General features: G+C 36.6%; 1 protein-coding gene across 11 annotated transcripts in view; it reads right to left on the bottom strand.

Moving 5' to 3' along the window:
- LOC131683659 (synapse-associated protein of 47 kDa) overlaps nucleotides 1–19,003 on the bottom strand; it is a 69,704-nt gene that overhangs the window by 43,104 nt on the left and 7,597 nt on the right. For 3 of the 11 annotated variants that reach the window (XR_009304545.1, XM_058965835.1, XM_058965832.1), the window contains exon 1: nucleotides 10,725–11,550. Coding sequence is in view for 10 of the 11 variants with exons in the window: in XM_058965835.1 (XP_058821818.1) it covers nucleotides 10,725–10,912 (188 nt within the window). In the remaining variant the exon portion in view is untranslated. Of the gene's footprint in view, nucleotides 1–10,724; nucleotides 11,552–19,003 lie in introns of those variants that run through there. The other 8 variants (XM_058965827.1, XM_058965826.1, XM_058965828.1 and 5 more) reach the window with 5 other exon arrangements.

The following is a 19,003-nucleotide window of genomic DNA, read 5'->3' as shown; positions in this document are numbered from 1 at the left end:
GCAAACGCATAGGGTTGATGTATCAATAGCTACTTAAGGAAAACTTTTGTTAAAAAATCGAAGAATAGATCTATGGGCGATGTTAACACGTTAAACGAAAGCTTCATATTGTTGCAAATCCCATTGATTTCTTATGGGAAATGCAACTAGAGGTACATTAGATCAACTATAGGTGTAAAAGAGCTCAAAATTCGAAGAAAATTGTTTTTTTCAATTGTTACTTGCGCAAAGTTCAAGCATAACAGTTTTATTGTCACTTGATTTTAGTGTAGTGAACCAATAAAAAAAAAATTGGTGATGGTTGGTACCTTAGTTAAGCGTACAACCCAATACTGCATCTACTGGTACACCTCAACTATAGGAGCACCCACCCTATTTGAACTCAGTTTTAAAATCAAAGATTTTAAGTTTATTCATGATAGCTTTCGGAAGCCGGTTCTTCGGGCCAAAAGTTTTTGATAATATTACAGCTTGGTGATCTATAAGCAAGGCAACAACATTTGCAGCCATCCGGACACACGTGGATGCTTTATGACCCGTTTCATTTATTCCGGGATTCGTTTCTTCGTACCGAACCTATTTTTATATTATTTTAGTATGGCACAAATGGAATCAACTTGAAGGGTGTATATTCAAAGTCGTATAATCGCCGTTTCCATTTTTTTACAGGACATAATTTTTTCATTTTTAATATTAAAAGCAAAAGCTCACGATTGTTTGTTCATTATAAAGTAATACGACATTTGTTAAAATTTGAAACGATTTCGATTTAAATTGAGGAAAGTACGCCTACTTGAAATTTGAGCACGTATAAGTCGAGGTGGTCCATTAGCATCGCGAAGAGGAAGTCAGAGAAATAAACTTCGCAAAGGTTTTAAATCATTTTTGGCAATTCTGTAGTCAAGATGCTTCAATGAACGCTCACATAAAGAATAACATAAAGCATACACAGACATTTATTTATTTGTTTTCGTGAATTGGTTGGTCGATACTTAAAGATTTTCGATAAAAAGAATTTGTCTTGGTACCGTCATCGGGGGTTACTTTGCGCCACGGGGGTTACTTTGCGCCAAAATTAAAGAATGATACTTAAGCTTCTAGTTCAAATTTAACGTAATATTTTGACAAAGGCAAAATATAGTTTGACTTTTTTATTAAAAACTTAAAGTGAGTCAATATTTTTCCTTTTGCCTTTCTCATATAGAAAGGTTATGCAATCACTTAAAAAATTGTCACCTAATCAGTCCCCGGAGGGCCGAATGTCATATGCCATTCGACTCAGTTCGTCGAGATCGGAAAATGTCTGTGTGTGTATGTGTGTGTGTGTGTGTGCGTATGTGTGTATGTGGAAAAAAAGTCACCTCTGTTTCTCAGAGATAGCTGGACCAACAAACTTAGTCTCAAATGAAAGGTACAACCTTCCCAGCGGCTGCTATTGAATTTTTAAATGATTGGACTGCCGGTTCCAGAGTTACGGGTTAAAGAGTGCGTCCACACAGCAAATTCCCATATAAACTAAAATAAATAATTCTCAAAGAGGGGAGTAAGGGAAGATTAGGTTCCGACAGCATAAGTCATTAAATTGACTTTACGCTTGTCCGGACATGCCGCAGATTCAGTTGATTCGCATTTAAGATCCTGACTCCTGCGTTACAGAAGACAAAGAATTAAGTAGCCGGGAAACTCTAAGCTTGTTCATTAGGCTGTCCCAAAAAAAAATCGATGTTCGAAAAGTCATGGTGCTCAACCCTATAATGAAAGATAAGCACATTTTAAGCACTTTTGTAGAACAAATCAAGTTTCTAAAAAATCATCTAGAGGTTCCGCAAATGCGATTTATGAAAAATGGTCATTTTTGAGCAATATTGTCGTATATAAGTGGTTTTCGCAACTTTTTCAAAGCCCAATTATTTTTAATATATTTTTTCATTTTTCTGTGGACCTCAGAGAATAAATCCCATTTAAAAGTTTTCTACAAAAAGTGCTTATATTAATTATAGAACCTCTTAATCATGGCGAAAAAAATATTTTTTGGTTAATTTTGAAGAAAATCCACACAAAACGAATGTCAATAAATGTTTTTCAATAAACCAAAAGCATGTTTTGGAAAGTACCGTTCATTGCCAAAATTTTCGTGAACAAATGTTGTGAAAATTCGGTCGAGGTGCTGAGATATAGCATTTTTAGTAAATGCTTTCAAACCTGACTCTGCGTATTTTGGGTGATAGTCAGTAATAATTCGTTTCTATCAGTGTCATTTTTAGAGCCATCTCGTATATTTCTCCACATAAAGCTACTGTTCTTTCAGTACGATCATTACTGTCATTTAAGTTTGAACGGGAAAATACAGGAAAACGAAAATAGCAGTTTATTTCCTCACCAATTTGTGCCAAGAAAATTAGCTTATATAGTATTAGTACTACTGATTGAATTTAGTGAAGATTTTGCAAACGCAGTAGAGAAAATTGAATTATCTCGAACAAACTTTGACATGCCTGAAACGATTCATTGTAGTCCATGCTGATTGATCTGTGTTAAAGACAAATCCAGTTATACCGAGATATTGGAATATATTTTGGGCAACTTAATCTGGTAGCGTACAGAGATTCGAGCTGTTTTACTCTGATCAAGAATTTCCCAGTACTTTTCTTTTTTAAGCTTTTACAATCAATTTTATCATGGATGTCTGATTAAGCTAAATATTTTGAACCCACGATACCAGATTATGTTATCCAAACGTTATATTTCGATACAACTTGTCTTTAACACCGATCAATCAGCACGGACTACCAAGAATCGTTTTAGGCATGTCAAAGTTTGCTCGGAAATCTTGAGCATGCTCGGAAAATATTTCAGTAATTATCAAACTGTACGATTATTAGCTTCATGTGAAGAATTCAACAAAGATGGCTCAATGAATGGTATTGATACAAACGAGTTATTACTATCGCCAAAAACAGAAATAGCCAAAATAAATCTTCTAAATCTTCAATCAGGCCGTATGTATTCGATAACATATCAAATAGTTTCAATTTGAGTGTTTTATTACAAGACTTAGCATACATTCACATTAATAAATAAATGTAATCAATCGTGAATGTTACATAGGTTATAGCAATATTGGTGTTATCACTTCTTATTCAAAAAATGTTGTTAATCATGCACAATCCCATAAATCTCTCAATAACTACCTTAGAATAAGATGGTAGATTCCACATATGAAAATGCTTTGTAAGATTGAGAAAAATCCTTTTTATTTGACACCCAATATACCTACACAGGGCAAGTTACGGTTGAGATATTGAACAATTCAAAAAATGTAGCAAAGTTTCATGGTTTGAAAGCATTTACTAAAAATGCTATATCTCAGCCCCTCGACCGAATTTTCACAACATCTGTTCACGAAAATTTTTGCAATGAACAGTACTTTCCAAAGCATGCCTTTGGTTTATTGAAAAAATTTTATTAACATTCGTTTTGTGTGGATTTTCTTCAAAATTAACCAAAAAAATATTTTTTTCGCCATGATTAAGAGGGTCTATAATTAATATAAGGACTTTTTGTAAAAAACTTTTAAATGGGATTTTTTCTGTGAGGTCCACAGAAAAATGAAAAAATATATTAAAAATAATTGGGCTTTGAAAAAGTTGCGAATACCACTTATATACGACCATTTTGCTAAAAAATGACCATTTTTCATAAATCGCATTTGCGGAACCTCTAGATGATTTTTTAGAAACTTAATTTGTTCTACAAAAGTGCTTAAAATGTGCTTATCTTTCATTATAGGGTTGAGCACCATGACTTTTCGAACATCGATTTTTTTTTGGGACAGCCTATTGTTCATTGACCCTACTCCACGCTTTTCTAAACTTTCTTACTTCAAATGTGTTTGTATGTCGCGTGTGCTAACGTGTATGTAACTTCGCCCGTATAAATTCTATTTTATAATTGTGTGCCTTTCGCACAGTCGCGTGTGTTCTAGAATGATCGCGCGCCGGGCCGTCAACCTAATACTTATTTTTTGGTGCACGACTCAGATGGTAGAAGAAAGTGAGATCTTCCATATCACTAGTGTTCCCGGTCATGTCGCCATGGAAGGTGTTGTCTAGTGGATTTATTTTTTATCTTTATTTCTTTCGATTGGTCCTACTGAATGTATGGACCTAAGTTGCTAGGACGGAGGGTAACGATTTCCGTACGCGAACGATTCACGATAACGCGAATACGGACGTTTGTAAGCTCGCGTTTGAGACCGCGTTGGAAACTTCGTAAGTGCTAATACCTTCACCTTATTACCGGGGTGTTAACGAGTTTGCGCGGTCGCGGGCGTAGATGTGCATTGTTGATCTCGAAGGGCTTAAGCGTTCATATGTTAACGTGTTTGTCGCGTGTGCTCGCGTGCATGTGACTTCGCGTGTGCAAAACTGGATTTTGCAACCGTGTTGGCGTGAGTTCTTGGGTGGTCACGCGGACCGTCATTCTGATATTTAGTTTTCGGTGTACAATTCACATTCTGACAGAGAGTGAATGTCTGCATATCACAAGAGTTCCCGGTCATGTCACCATGGAACATGTTGTCCAGTGGATATGATAGCTTTCTTTTTTTTAATTGACCCAGTTGAAGGCATGGAACTAGTCTGCTGATACCAAGGAATAAAAATTTCCGAAAGTGACCGATTCATGATTGTTCGAACGCGGGAGTTTTTAGGTTCACACTTGAGATTGTGTTTGAAAATTTATAAGCGCAGAGACGTTTACCTTATCACTGGGATGTTATCATGTTTGCGATATCGCATGTGTAGGTGCTGTGGATGGTCGCGAAGGGCTCAAGCATTTGTATGTTAACGTGTTTGTCACGTTTATGTGACTTCGCGTTTATAGGTGCTACGTTTACTTAACTACCGGGGAGCTTTAATGTTAGCGAAATCGCGGGCGTAAGTATGTGTATATTATTGCAATTTTTTATATTGTAACGACATTTTATTAGCAATGGACTGGAAGGTGTGAAAAATATTTTTCAATATTAAGAGCCATAGCACTCAAGCAAGAGCAATGATTTGAAGTAAGAAAGTTCAGAAAAGCGTGGAGTAGGGTCATATGAGCAAGTATGGAGTTTCCTGGCTACTTAACTTTTTGTCTTCTGCAAAGCAGGAGTCAGGATCTTTTGGCATTAAATGCGAATCATTTGAGTCTGCAGCATATCCGGGCAAGCGAAAACTCACTTTAATGACTTACGTTGTCGGAACCGACACAATTAGTACAGGAATGTTTATTTGATTACAAGAATATCAGAAGACCAGAATCTCATCATCGAGGATGTCAACGTGCAAGGTGTGTCAACTCTACTAGGTTGAGAAGTAAAACTTGATCAACAAATTACAATATATGGGTCATTCCACGCGAAGTGATTAAAAAAAGATGCAAACTTGAAATCGACCTTCACGGAATTGAACCAAATTTGGAGGAATTGTTCATCTAGGACCAATATATAAAACTCCAAATGTTTGTGTCAATCGAACCACGCCCTCCGTTTTGACAAATTGCCAAAACCCGTGATGTTCTTTTGATCATATCTCCGGTTCTATTTACTCTAGATTCAAACCACAAGACGATTTTCGAAGAAAATTGTTCAAGGAGACTAGAAAAAATATTATTTTTTGGTGACAGTGCTGTCAATTATGTGTTTTTTCACTAAAATAATAAAAAGTTAATTTTTCTCTCTCTCTCTCTCTCTCTCTATATATATATATATATATATATATATATATATATATATATATATATATATATATATATATATATATATATATATATATATATATATATATATATATATATATATATATATATATATATATATATATATATATATATATATATATATATATATATATATATATATATATATATATATATATATATATATATATATATATATATATATATATATATATATATATATATATATATATATATATATATATATATATATATATATATATATATATATATATATATATATATATATATATATATATATATATATATATATATATATATATATATATATATATATATATAAATATTGTTGTAATACCATTCTATGTAGTCTACATACGCTTGACGAAAAAAAATATAAAAAACATATTACAAGCCCAGACAAAATAATAATGACTTATGACTTAATAATTAGGAGAAGAATCATAGTAATATTTCGGTATAACGTACAATTCGATATAATGTACATTTTTTAAACGGAAATGTACATTATGTCGAAGTTTACCTGTAAAGTATTTGCCATTTTTTGCTCAATTATAATTCTAATCATAAACATATTTATAGTTGAAAAAGAAGTTATAGCTCTAGAATGATCAAAAAGATTATTTTTCGACCTTGGTAAAATTGGAATCACCCTAACGTTGTTTTAACAAAAAGAAGGGGCTCACAACCTACGAAAACTTCTCTAAAGGCTTAATAAATCTAAGCTGCTTAGTTTTAGTAAAATCTTAAAATTCTTGCAAAATTTGCATTCTGGACCACTGTGCATTGATCTACTTGCACTATAGTTGTGTTGTTGTATTGTAGCACTATACCATTATTAGTCGAAATTAAATGAAGTTATAATTCTTTTTTATGTCGATTATAGAGGTTTTAACCTTAAGGTCATTCGCCGCTTCGGGTTAGAAAAATCTCTAACCCTACATGTGCGGGGTTGGGATTCGAACCCAGGTGAGCTGCGTACAAGGCAATCGATTTACCAACTACTCTTTGCCCGCCCCCATTTATAATTATTGCATCTTCTATATTTGCTCGGCGAAACATAGAAGGAATGTGTATTCGGCAAAGTTCCAGACAATAGCACTTTGAGCACCTCTTATGAAGGATTGTGATTCCTCTATGCATGGAGGCAATGGATATCTTTTTGGAAAACCTCTGTAGGACACACCAAGGTGCTTAGAGTTAAAAAATAAAAAAAAATAGAATAAAAACTCCTTGGGACACACAAAAAGAAAAACATTTCAAACAGTTATTCGTGTATATCTCTCCGTACAAAGGTTCAAATTTTTGACGTCCATTGTGTACATTACTGTGGGATACACTACTTTTGTTCAAAAAGTCAAGCGACATCAAAAGTAAGACGAAAAAAAATTCACCTGTTTGCTGGTTCCCAGTTTTTGCCTTGGCCAAATTCTTTTTGACGTAGGACTACGTCTTTGTTTTCGATATGGGGGTACACTCTGCAAATTCTACAAAAATGGTATGTAACGAAAAGTGGTCCAATTTTAAACGCATATAATTCAGCCATCTCACGATAAATTTTCAAATTTTTTGCTCAAATCGCCCCGAAATACTTCTAAGAATAGATTCCAATAGATAAACCCAAAGATTTTTGATATCATAGCATTAAAAAATTAAATAATATACAACCTTGTCAAAATATCGCGCATTTACACACAGAAGACAGCGCTTCCCAAGCCCTGTACGACGGATTGGTGTACCTAGCGCACAACGCTTCGATGAATGACGTCATCATCGTCTATTTAAAGAACGGACTTGGCCAGACACGCTCAGTTCCCTGTTGAACGGCCGGTGAAGCAGATCACTGCGCTGTGTTTTTTACAGCCAGTGTAGCTGAGCTACAAAAAGGAGGGACGCTACTCTGTGTCGTCCAACAGACGACCGCTCCAACTGCTTCCTGAATGCCGCTGTAATGTTGCCAGTAGATTTTTGGTTTAACTAGCACATGTATTTGCTATTTGCGCTTGAAATTAAGTAATGTAGTGGTAGTAATAGGCTTTCCATTTTGGTTTAAACGCAAGGGCAGTTTTAAAAACAGGATTTGATTAATTAGTTTAGCTCATCTAAGCAATTTTATCAATTCTGTAAATTAAAAGGAATTTTACGGAACTTGGTGAATTTGGCCCCACTTGCAACTGGTATAATCAACCTGCACAAAGTGTTGCATAACGCAGGGCTGTTTTTTGGAACAAAATCATTCAGCCCTTCGCTATGCAAAATCACGATATTATGATAGATGGGCTAAGCGCGGCCGTTCCTTTCAATCGGGAAAAGCCGTGTGGAATTTTGGTGAAATGCGCTAATAGTGTCGTGGTGGTACTAGTTGTCTCTTTCGCTCTACCCATCATCATCAGCGTTGACTCATTTTGTATTGTACGCTTGGGTTCAATGTTTGTGGCGAATGTGTTGAACACGTTAAGCAAAGTCATTATTTTCTAACTAATAAGTGAATGAGATATTACAATCACCTTATGTTTCTTGTTAGACATGTTTTGTACATATCTGGTAAAAATACTTCGTCATAAACACATTTTTTCAAACATGATTCTTGATTTCTAAACATGTCCAAAAATGAGACATGTTTATAGCAAGTGGGTAAAATGAACATGTGGCGGTGGTAAAATGAACAGTTTCTGGTGGCCTGCAAAATGTGCTGTATGTATGCAATGCGTTGGAAAGCATTTTCCGATCAATGCTAATATCCCAACAAATCATGAGCTTTGCATACACACAGGGCATTTTGCAGGCAAAAAAAATGTCACGGAAGAATTGAGTTTTCATGACGTAATATTAACCATTTTACAATGCTGCGGCATCGAAACACATCTACAAACTTGGGGTTATCCATGGGTGTTTGAACTTTTAGGATCTGTTTGAGAGCAACTAGAAAGCTTGTTCTATACATGAGATGTGATTATATTGTCTAAAATTTGGTTTTTCTTCACCGGTCCGGGTGTTTTTTCCCACACACTAGGTACTAAAAAAATAAATATTTTACATTAAGTAGTATAGTCCTACGTCTACAGTTCGTGCAACCCCATAGGGCTGCCCCTTGTAGTTTTTGGTTTACCTGGATATCACAACTTCCTTAAATTCATAGGCACACTTCAGCGAACGTCCAACATGAATGTTCAGTCGGATCAAGTCCAGCACGCGCTAAATTCGTTCATCTCTCATTCTCATATACTGGGCTCCTAGCCTAGGGAATGTGCCTTCCTAAATCCACTGCTGACAGGAATTGACTGAATGAATAACTCTGTGACAGCGAGACACAGTTTTTCAACATTACCAGTCATAAGTTCATGTTCTAGGAAACTTTCCGGCAGTCGCGCTAGTGCACTGAGTGCACGCTGTTCTGAAAATCTGGCGAAATTGTGCTCGTTCAATGAACCATTTGCGCGACTTCCAGGTTAACCATCTCACAAATTAAGTAGAATATTTTGAAAGATTTTTTCGACCACCGAAATATGACGCGAGAAAAATATGTCCGTCCGAACTCAACCGTTGCCTTTGTTCCCACCAGAGCAAAATTAATCTCTGGCACAAAAAAACACACGGAAACGAAAAACTACCTAAAATTGAGTTCCTTTGACTCAATTTCGTGGTATCGTGGGGGAAGTTAAAATTAGGTAAACCGTGTTGAAGGTAGTTTCCATTTAACCACGGCAAAAATTACAACTCATTGATAGGTTTTTTATACTCAAATTTAAGTTGAATTTACCTAATTTTGAGTATACCCCAAACAACTCAAAAGTACCTTCCTCCACGGAGGACCTCGACTGAGTCGAATCTCTCGTTTTGTTTTCGACAACACTAATAAGTGCGAAAGCTCAAAAAGTAAGTTAAAAGAACTTATTCTGCAGGTTGTTTTATTTAACCGTGTACAATGTACGATACACGGAATTTGTTAGAAATGGTAACTAAAAACACTGTGGTATTTTAATAGTTGAATTGGATCATTAATCCATATTCTATTTTTGATTTTTTTTGTCCGATGCTGCCGAAGATGAAAATACGTAGGTGAATATATCAGTAGTATTTCCAATGTGGTGTAGTTTCTAGAAAGGTATTTATTCATACGGGTAGGCAATAACAAAGGTATTTTCACGTAGTGTACATTTTCTTCAACATTTCAGTTTCACTGCACGAGCAACTGAATTTTGCTGTTTCTGTAGTATATTAGTAACAAATCGGATTTGTACATTGTTTATTGTGGACAAGCGCAGTTTTTAGATTCTAATCTGTTCAAGATGAGAAGATAAATCTGATAAAGATGAGAAGGTAAACTGGGGCAGAATTCTAACGTCATACAGAGCGTAGATGCTGAATCAAAATCTCCAATGAAACAAATTGAAGTGTTCCCATTCTCATGAACTAGATTTCTTGTGAACGAGGAAATCGACATTAAGCTACGTTATTACTAATGCGTCTAAAAGTTTTTGACGAAATACGGGGAATAAGTATTTACGGATATTACCTTAATATGGAATAACAGGAAGACCTGCTATTATTAGAATGACATTTTATTGCTTATACTTCCAACGTGAATCATTATCCTATAGCCAGCCATGTTGGAAAATGTACTGGATATGCGTAGCTGGAGAATATGTTGTGCTATTACATTGTTAGAATAAGGATGATCCACTTGCGATAGCAAAAACAGTGCATTTCTACTTTTTTTCATAATTGACTTAAAAATCTTGATTGGCACTTAACTGTTTCTCCGATGGTGTCCAACAATGATAGGTATAAAAAGGTATTGGAAGGGGGAAATTCTAGCAATTTTTGTTTCAGTTCAACACTAGTATTTCACGCCAGGTTTGCTATCAGACTGCTTATTAGAACTGAAGTAAAGATATTGATACTAATTTAAGAACCCAAAAGAACATAAAATTTTCAGATCTTCTATTGCGCTCACTTACCTTCTGTCACCTTCATCGGCCGTTGGTGCCGCAGCAGCTTCCGTGGTCACGACTGGAGCTGTCGTTGCTGCTGCTGTTGCTGTTGCTGTCGATGCCGAATTTGGGGGAGTCGGCACCTCCTCATCCTGTGGTTCACCTTTAGCAGCTCCAATCCACGAACTGACTTGATTGGTTAATCCGGAAAACATGTTCACTGTAACGATGACTTCTTATTTCTTCGATTAATTCTTCAAATTCAACTGAAGTCTCTGATTCCAATAGCAAATAAAACTTTCTTCAATATCTTTTATGTACTCGGAAAACTATGTCACGTAACACGAGATCAGAGATGAATTTTCTTTCACGATAAGAGTTTTCTTCCTCTCACTGTTCACTGAACTACTTTCGTTTGGTCACGGAAAAAAATTGTTGGAAATATCGAGATAAACTGCGTTACGACGAACTGCGGAGATTTTCTCTCTGACGCCCACAATTTTTCGATCCGCTTTATTCGCACTAGAAACCCAAATTAACCTAATTTTCCATGGGGTTTCCCATTTATTGATCTAAATTTTCAAAGATAACGATTGTAAAATTTTCACTGACAACTAGTACCAATTAGGGGCTAAAATTTCTAATGGGTTGAACTAAATGCATTTACATAACATAAACTAAACTTTCTTAACCAGATGTTTCTTTTTCAAAAATCTGAAGACTCGAAGATGCACACCCGTAGGATTAGGAAAAGGAAAAGGACTTTCCAGCACCTTAATTTCACAGAAAAAGTACAACGAAATTCAACTTCCGTCCAACACTTGACACGGTAACCGATCGAATCCCAAATCAAAAAATCGTTCTGCAAATGCGCATCTGCCAGGCTGGAAAACTACTACTACTTCTGTGTGATTCCTTACGAAGGGCACCGGAGATACACGACCGAGGACGACGTCGAGCATGTTCCGACGCATGCGTATGATGCCGAAAAGTTACAAGCTGAATCCTGCGAATCTATCTGTCACTATTCGGCTCACCCTTTTTGCGGGGCACGCAATTATGCTAAAGAACATTGAAAATGGTTCGTAGATGTATTGTAGCGTTTGCATATTACTTGTAAAGTAGATGATTGTCACATTTAAAATGTTTATGTTCATCGAAAAAATAAAATATTTTTGGTGCACTCAATACCGGCATCGTTATTAGGGTGGTAAAATGCGACATTCGGCTATAAGGTGAATAGGCCATTAGGTTTGGTTTTGTACTAGTGAGCAGTTCCCATACTATCAGGAATATTGACAAAACATTAATTTATTGATCAATATATTGATGACATAAAGGTCGTACAAGGTATTCTTGATTAACACTAGAGATTCAAAGGAAAACCCCACCTACGTGTAGCAATAGACATGAAATATTGCTCATTATCAGTTATTTTAGTGAGTCCTTCGGCTCTCACATGTCAGTTTATTGTAATTGACCAGACGTCGCGAATTGCGCGGCACCATCCAGGATAAACGGACATCTCGGAGAGTGTACCGCATTTTTCAATACGCTGATAGCAATCATAAACTGAGAGCTGATTAAGTTCTCAGTTTGATGTTGATATAAAAATGTGACTTCGATTTGTTGAAATTTTGATGTTTGTCTATGCTCGGGAATTTGCATTATGATTTGGTTGCTTATAATCTCTATAAATGTGCATATATAAAGCTCTTTAATACTTTGATTGGGCATCGGTGATCTAGACCTGCGAAACTAACCTGCGTTTTTGACAGTGCACTATACCGGTGTAGTCAGTGCTGCACTCATTCAAATTTGGGTGTAATTAAACTATCTCTTTTTTTGCACTACACCGGTCCAGATCAGAATGAAATAACAAGTTTATAACAGAAGGCAATTTTCATAACAAAATGTGTTATAAATTAGGTCTCGTTAGTAGTTAAAATAACAGAAAATTATAACAAGTGACAACGCGAGATATGTTTTTGAAATATTTTTGTTGTGTTTCTGATCGGGGTGTAGCACCCAGTAAAAACGAAAACGCTGCAAGTAATTTGATGTCCATTTCAATAGTTCTGAAACCTTTGAGCTATTACGATTGCACTGGTTTATATGGGGAATTCCCATATGGCCGCAATAACCAACCTTTAAACTCCGAAATCAATAATCAGATCTGAATAACCTTCGATAACAGCTAGTAAGAGCTGAATTCATTTGCAATCAAGTTTGTAAAAATCGGTCAGTAATTCGCTGAGAAATAACGGATGTTTAATAAAAAATGAGAATGATTGCAATACCTTTCTGTAATTAAAGCAAAGCATAATTTTTGTTCTCCAAGAGAATTACTCTCTGGACTCCCTAGAAATGGGAGGCATTTTTTTTTTTCGCTCGGGTGCAGTTCAATCGAAGATCGCGTCGAAACAGCAAGCACTCCGCGAGCGTGTTGTACGGTTTTACGAAACGAATGGTCATCGTGGAAAAACGTTTACGTAGACCACTTCCGAGACGAAAACGTTCCCGTGAGTACAGTTTACCGGACTCTGCAATCCGTCGTGTCCGGCGAAGATAATGATGAAGAAGAAGGAAGCGTTGAAAAAGCTGTTCGACAAGGATGGAACGAGTTTTCGTGACGCCGGCCGAAAATATCACTGCTCTCATACCTTGATTCGCCGAACCCTCAAGATGGAGGACTTCATCTGTCGAAATAAGACTTGACAGTGCAGTGGTGGATGACGAAGAAATACCGCGGGACGTCGTTCGTGTACGGCGAAAGTTACATTCCAGGATATGGAAGCCACTATTCCAGTGCAAGACGGCCACACCCCCCGAAGTAAAATATAAGTTTAAGCATAAATTTGAAAAAAAAAGTTATACTGTACATCACCATATCGGACAGAGGGATTTCAAAGCCGTGGTTCAAGCCGAACAGTCTGACCATCAATCAACAAGTGTACTATGAGGAGTGTCTTGAGAAAATTCTTCTGCCGGTCTTAAAGGAGCATCATGCGGCTATGAGGAGTGTCTTGAGAAAATTCTTCTGCCGGTCTTAAAAGAGCATCATGCGGATGGGAAGTACGTCTATTGGCCGGACAAGGCGTCCTCTCATTACGCCAAGAAGACTCGGGAGTATCTTGAGCGGAAAAAGATACCGTAAGTGCCGAAAGAAAGGAACCCGACAAACTTACCCCAGTGCTGTCCCATTGAGGATGTTTTCGGGTCCCTCAGTGCCCTAGTGTACAAAAAAAATTGGCGGGCCAAGGATATGAAGCAGTTGACCACCAGGATCTGGAATTGTATCCGGAAGATGGACGTGCCGTCCAGCGCTATTGTGAGACCATCGCGTCGTACGGCTGACCAGGGCCCCTATCTCCAATATTCATTGACGTTTTTTGAAGAATAAACATTGTTTTTAACCCTACAACGCTTTCGTGACTTTTTCTATACGTAAACGGTTTTGTTGTGTACATTCGTTCCGCAGAGCTAAAATCGCTCTAATATTCCTAGTTTTTATTGAATTTATAATTAAATTGGATAGTTTTATTCAAAAATAAGCCAAGCAAAGCAGCCTTTTTAAAAATATTCGTGATTTGTAAATTTGATTGTGCAATATTTCATTTTTCATAGAACAGATCTTTAAAATACGTCAAAATCCCCTTTTTTCCTTAATATTACTATAACTTTGGAAGTTTCTAACAGATTTTGACAATCTATACGGTTTTGTAAAGATTGTTAAATTGACTTTTGAACAAATAGTAAATAATTTAAAAAACCGACAAAAAGTGTATTTATTCCGATGCTTGTTTGAACAACAAACGCCAATAGAAACAGTAAATATACAGCAAGATGCAGTAACGAAGTTAAAACAGGAAGACGTTGAAGGGACAGGCCAGTGCACTGTACGTTCCAGAGCCTGGGCTACAGAAGATGAGGCATTGAGTGGTGCGTAGTACATATCATATACAAATCATATTCACGTCTCTTTTGTCCTCAAAACCAAAAAGTATGATAACGATCCAAGCGCCTTTTCTAGTTTCTTTGCTATAGTAGCTTTATTATATCAAATAACAGATTCTATTGTTCAGCAATGTTAAAGCCAATGCAATTTCAGGCAAGTTTCTCGCTTACTATGTATCGATATTTTGCTTATAAAAAAGATATAATAAATTTCCGAATTATATACACATGACAAAACACTAACGTAAACGGTTTTGTGGGGTACATTTGTACCCCAGACAAACTTTAAGCGGGCACTGTTAGGTTGGTCAAGTGGAACAAATAGGTTGCACCTGCTTTAATGGAAGTTTAATAATCAAATTGATTTATGATAAAGTTTGCTTGCTGTTAAAGTAACCCATAACGGAATAACGGGGATTGCAAATAGCTCTGGGGTACAAATGTACCCCACAAAACCGTTCTAGGGTTAATAAAAAATACAGAGCTCGTTGAATTTTTTTCCGTTGAGATGTAAAAGGCCTATCTCTTAAGAGAATAAAGTTATAGAGTGAAACAGAAGTACATATCGAGATACCCCCTTAAAAGAGTTTTTTCGCCTTTTTGTTTGATTTTTGACATTTTTGCAATGTTTTGAAAAGTTGTACATGCTTCAAAAATCTACTTTATTGCGAAACATTTCTACTCGCTATCTTTTCTTGATTTTTTTTTGGAAAGATTTACTCTATCCTTAAGGGGGTGCATCTCGCAGAGTAGCAGGTAGTAGCAACTAAACTTATTATATTTTTGTTCAGGAATATAATCCCAATCGATACATGTGTAACTCATAGGGGAATCTAGGAGGATAATTACTAGAACTTCGAATAAAATTAAAACATTTACAGCTTTCCAAAACATTTCAAAATGTCAAAAATCAAATAAAAAAACTATGGCAAAAATATTTTTTTTTTCAAGGGGATATCTTGATATATACTTTTGTTCCAAAATAAGTTCCTGTACAAATTTTTCATAGATGCCTAAGTGTTTAAACAATAAATGTGGAAGTTATTTTTTATCTGAGCATATACCCACTTAAATCGAAATTTTCATTATAATATCAGGCTAATTAAAAACCAAAGAAACCTTTCCGAAGACATCAAAGCGCTATACCCAATATTTTCATTACAAATATTAATGACCGGCGTTTTTTGAATTCGTCCCACTGTGCTCCGGATGAATTTGAGTCAATAGATGGGGTTTGCACCGGTTCACTCCATGTGCACTAGTTTTGCGCTTTTTTGCGGAAAACTGGGTATGTTCCATTGACACTTCTGCTAGAAAGTGCAAAACCAGTGCACTCCACTACACCGGTACACTGCCATCGAAAACGCTAAAAGTATCGTTGACAAATTGGGGAACAAAAGATAGAAACAATTGTTTGCTGTCAATTTTGGCCGATGTTCATTTAAACTTTAATTCACTTTTTGGAGCTTTTCTCTCTTAGCACTAAATCTAGGAAATGTCCTTTGTAAACATGATATAAACAATAGCAATACCGATTTGTTGTGTTTTGCTTCGGATTAAACTAGCGGAAATCGGGAGGGCATGTATCAAGGATTCGTATGACTACTCCATTTGTAGATGTATTACAATTGGCCTGATATTACACGATGACAATCTACGCAAAACTTTTAATTATATGTGTTATTTGTGATTTTGCAAAAATAGTCTGCTAATTTACGACGGAACACTAGTACACGTTTGCATTGTTCCGTTTAGTAATGTCCATTAATGTAAGCAGTACAATGTTGCTAGTGTGATGAAACTCGACACAGTCAACTTCCAATACTAGGAAAAGCCCAATCTCTCCATCAATAAATATTTCAACCCGCCAACAGATGACCGTATCTTGTCCCTTGATGCAGGATTTGAAATTCAGTGAGCCATATGCGCGACTTCCGGAGGGTTAACTAAGTGATATGTTAGCTGTTCAACATGTTCCAAGCCAAGTCGATTGCTTTTCTTACTGCGAAGGTAGGTATTTTGAACGAATACCTACTTAATTTCGTCAAAAGTGGAACAGCCTGTAAGATGAGAAACAAGTACGATAAAAGTGACTTGAGCACATTAATCTGATTTCCACTATTCAGAGTAACTATGACTTTTGTTCGCTATATAAAAAATTTATCTATATTATACTAAACGAGCTAGAATATTTTGCTGCGGACTAAATGGGACACGAAAATAAAAAAAATGCAAAAACGGAACATATTTCATAAAATCCCATTTAAAGATATTAGAATGTAAAAATAGGATACAAACTTTAAGCTTAAACACCGGACAGGAAGTCTTCAATGTAAAAATCGATTAAAAAACCTTCAGTATAAAAACTCGAGTTGTTATCCATCGTTCGACGAGTACAGTTGTGTTCCAGCGTTTGCCGATAATTACTACTTCGAATTAACCAATACAATAGAGTGACCTTCGATCGATTTTCTACAGCTAAGTATTATCCTTTTTTTATTGCTTTTGTTCAGCATTTCGAGTGAGATTGAGGTCAAACCTCTTTCTCATCGTGAAGATTTTGAACCACATGTGAATCATGGATGAAGAAATTCCTAGTATTAGTCCCGTCCCACCCGATACGACGGATCAGTCGACGATTATGGATGGCACTCCGACCCCCAGCTCCCCCGAAGGCGCAACAGTTAAACGTTACCGTTTTTACCCTGAAACCGCGAAAGGACCGTTCGAAGTTTTTGTTAGGCAGAGAGAGAGAGACCCATTAACGTTCTTTTAGTATCGGCCGAGTTACACAGATGTTTTCGGACAGTGAAAGAGATTAGAAAGATTAGTTTTGGAAAGTTGCGTGTTCTAATTGCTGATCGTTTGGAAGCAAACAGTGTGGTGTCCAACGAGCTGCTAAGTCGAATTTACCGGGTATACATTCCAAGTGACCGAGTGGAATTAGACGGGGTAGTGCATCAGGCCGATTTAGATTTGCAACGTGTGAACAAGGAGGGTCGAGGTAGATTCAAAGATCCACGTGTCCCGACCGTTTCTGTTCTGGAATGTCATCAGCTGACCGAGGCGTGTGAGATTGAAGGGGTTAAACAGTATGTTGCCTCTAATTCAGTTCGCATAACCTTTTGTGGAACCATCTTGCCTGATTTCCTTGAAATCGACCATGTGTTAATTCCCGTTCGGCTCTACTCACCAAAACCTATGCTGTGTAATAAATGCAAAAGGTATGGTCACACTGAGTTACTCTGTGCAAACAAACAACGTTGTGGTAGATGCGGTCAAACTCATGTAGATAGTGAGTGCCACATCGTCGATGATATCTGTTTGTATTGTAAGGGAACTCATACAGCAAAACGTGATTGTCCCGCATACAAGCAACGCATCAAGACAGCTAAAGTCAGAATACTGAACAAATCAAGATTGAGCTACGCTGAATTAGTACAAACAATGCATTTGGGAGACTTTTCTGATGAAAATCAGTTCAGTTCACTCAGTGAGCTATCAGACGTCGAGGAACAAAGTCCGCAATGTAGCTATGTGCCAACCCCTTCTAAAAGGAAAAAACCTAACACTACCCCATCTCAGAAGAAGCTCAAAACCGTTACATCTACTGAAAGTTCTCATAAATCCTGCTTGATAGACTCTCGGCCCTTCAAACCAATTAAGTCACCTGGTTTTAAATTGAAGAAGGCTGATTTTCCTAGTCTCCCAACCGTCACATCTCCCAAGAATAATCAGTCGACCCCTAGTACAGAACCAGTTAACTCCAAATACACCGTCGCTAAGCTAATCAAAACAATTTCCGAAATATTGAAACTCGACTCTGTCTGGACAGAGCTCTTGGTTAAGCTAGAACCCATTTTGAATACCCTTGTTGAGAAGTTTATTTCGATGTGGCCACTCCTGGGATTGTTTATCTCGACTGAGGTTCAATGCTCACTCCCTGATTAAAATTCACGATTTTGCAATGGAACTGTAGAAGTATTCTGCCAAAACTGGCCGATTTTCGCTTGATCTTGCAACAGACCAAAGCAGATTGCTTTGTTCTATCTGAAACATTCCTCGTGGAAGAGTTACACATGAATATCCCTTCATTCAATATTATTAGATTAGATAGACCAACAAGATCCGGGGGCGTTCTTATAGGTATCAAAAATCCCTTTTCGTTCAGTAGAATTCCACTCAATGATATATCCCCTGTAGAAACTGTAGCATGCTTAGTAAAAGTTAATAACCAGGTATTCTCAGTTGCTTCTGTGTACATTCCTCCATCTTCTAGAATCTCACCTTCCTTATTACATGAAATGTTCACTCAGATACCCAAACCAACATTTATACTTGGAGATTTC

The sequence above is a fragment of the Topomyia yanbarensis genome, chromosome 2, assembly GCF_030247195.1.
Source record: "Topomyia yanbarensis strain Yona2022 chromosome 2, ASM3024719v1, whole genome shotgun sequence".
Taxonomy (NCBI): Eukaryota; Metazoa; Arthropoda; class Insecta; order Diptera; family Culicidae; genus Topomyia; species Topomyia yanbarensis.
The sequence above is the reverse complement of the archived record's forward strand: the minus strand, read 5'-3'. Positions and strand labels throughout refer to the sequence as shown.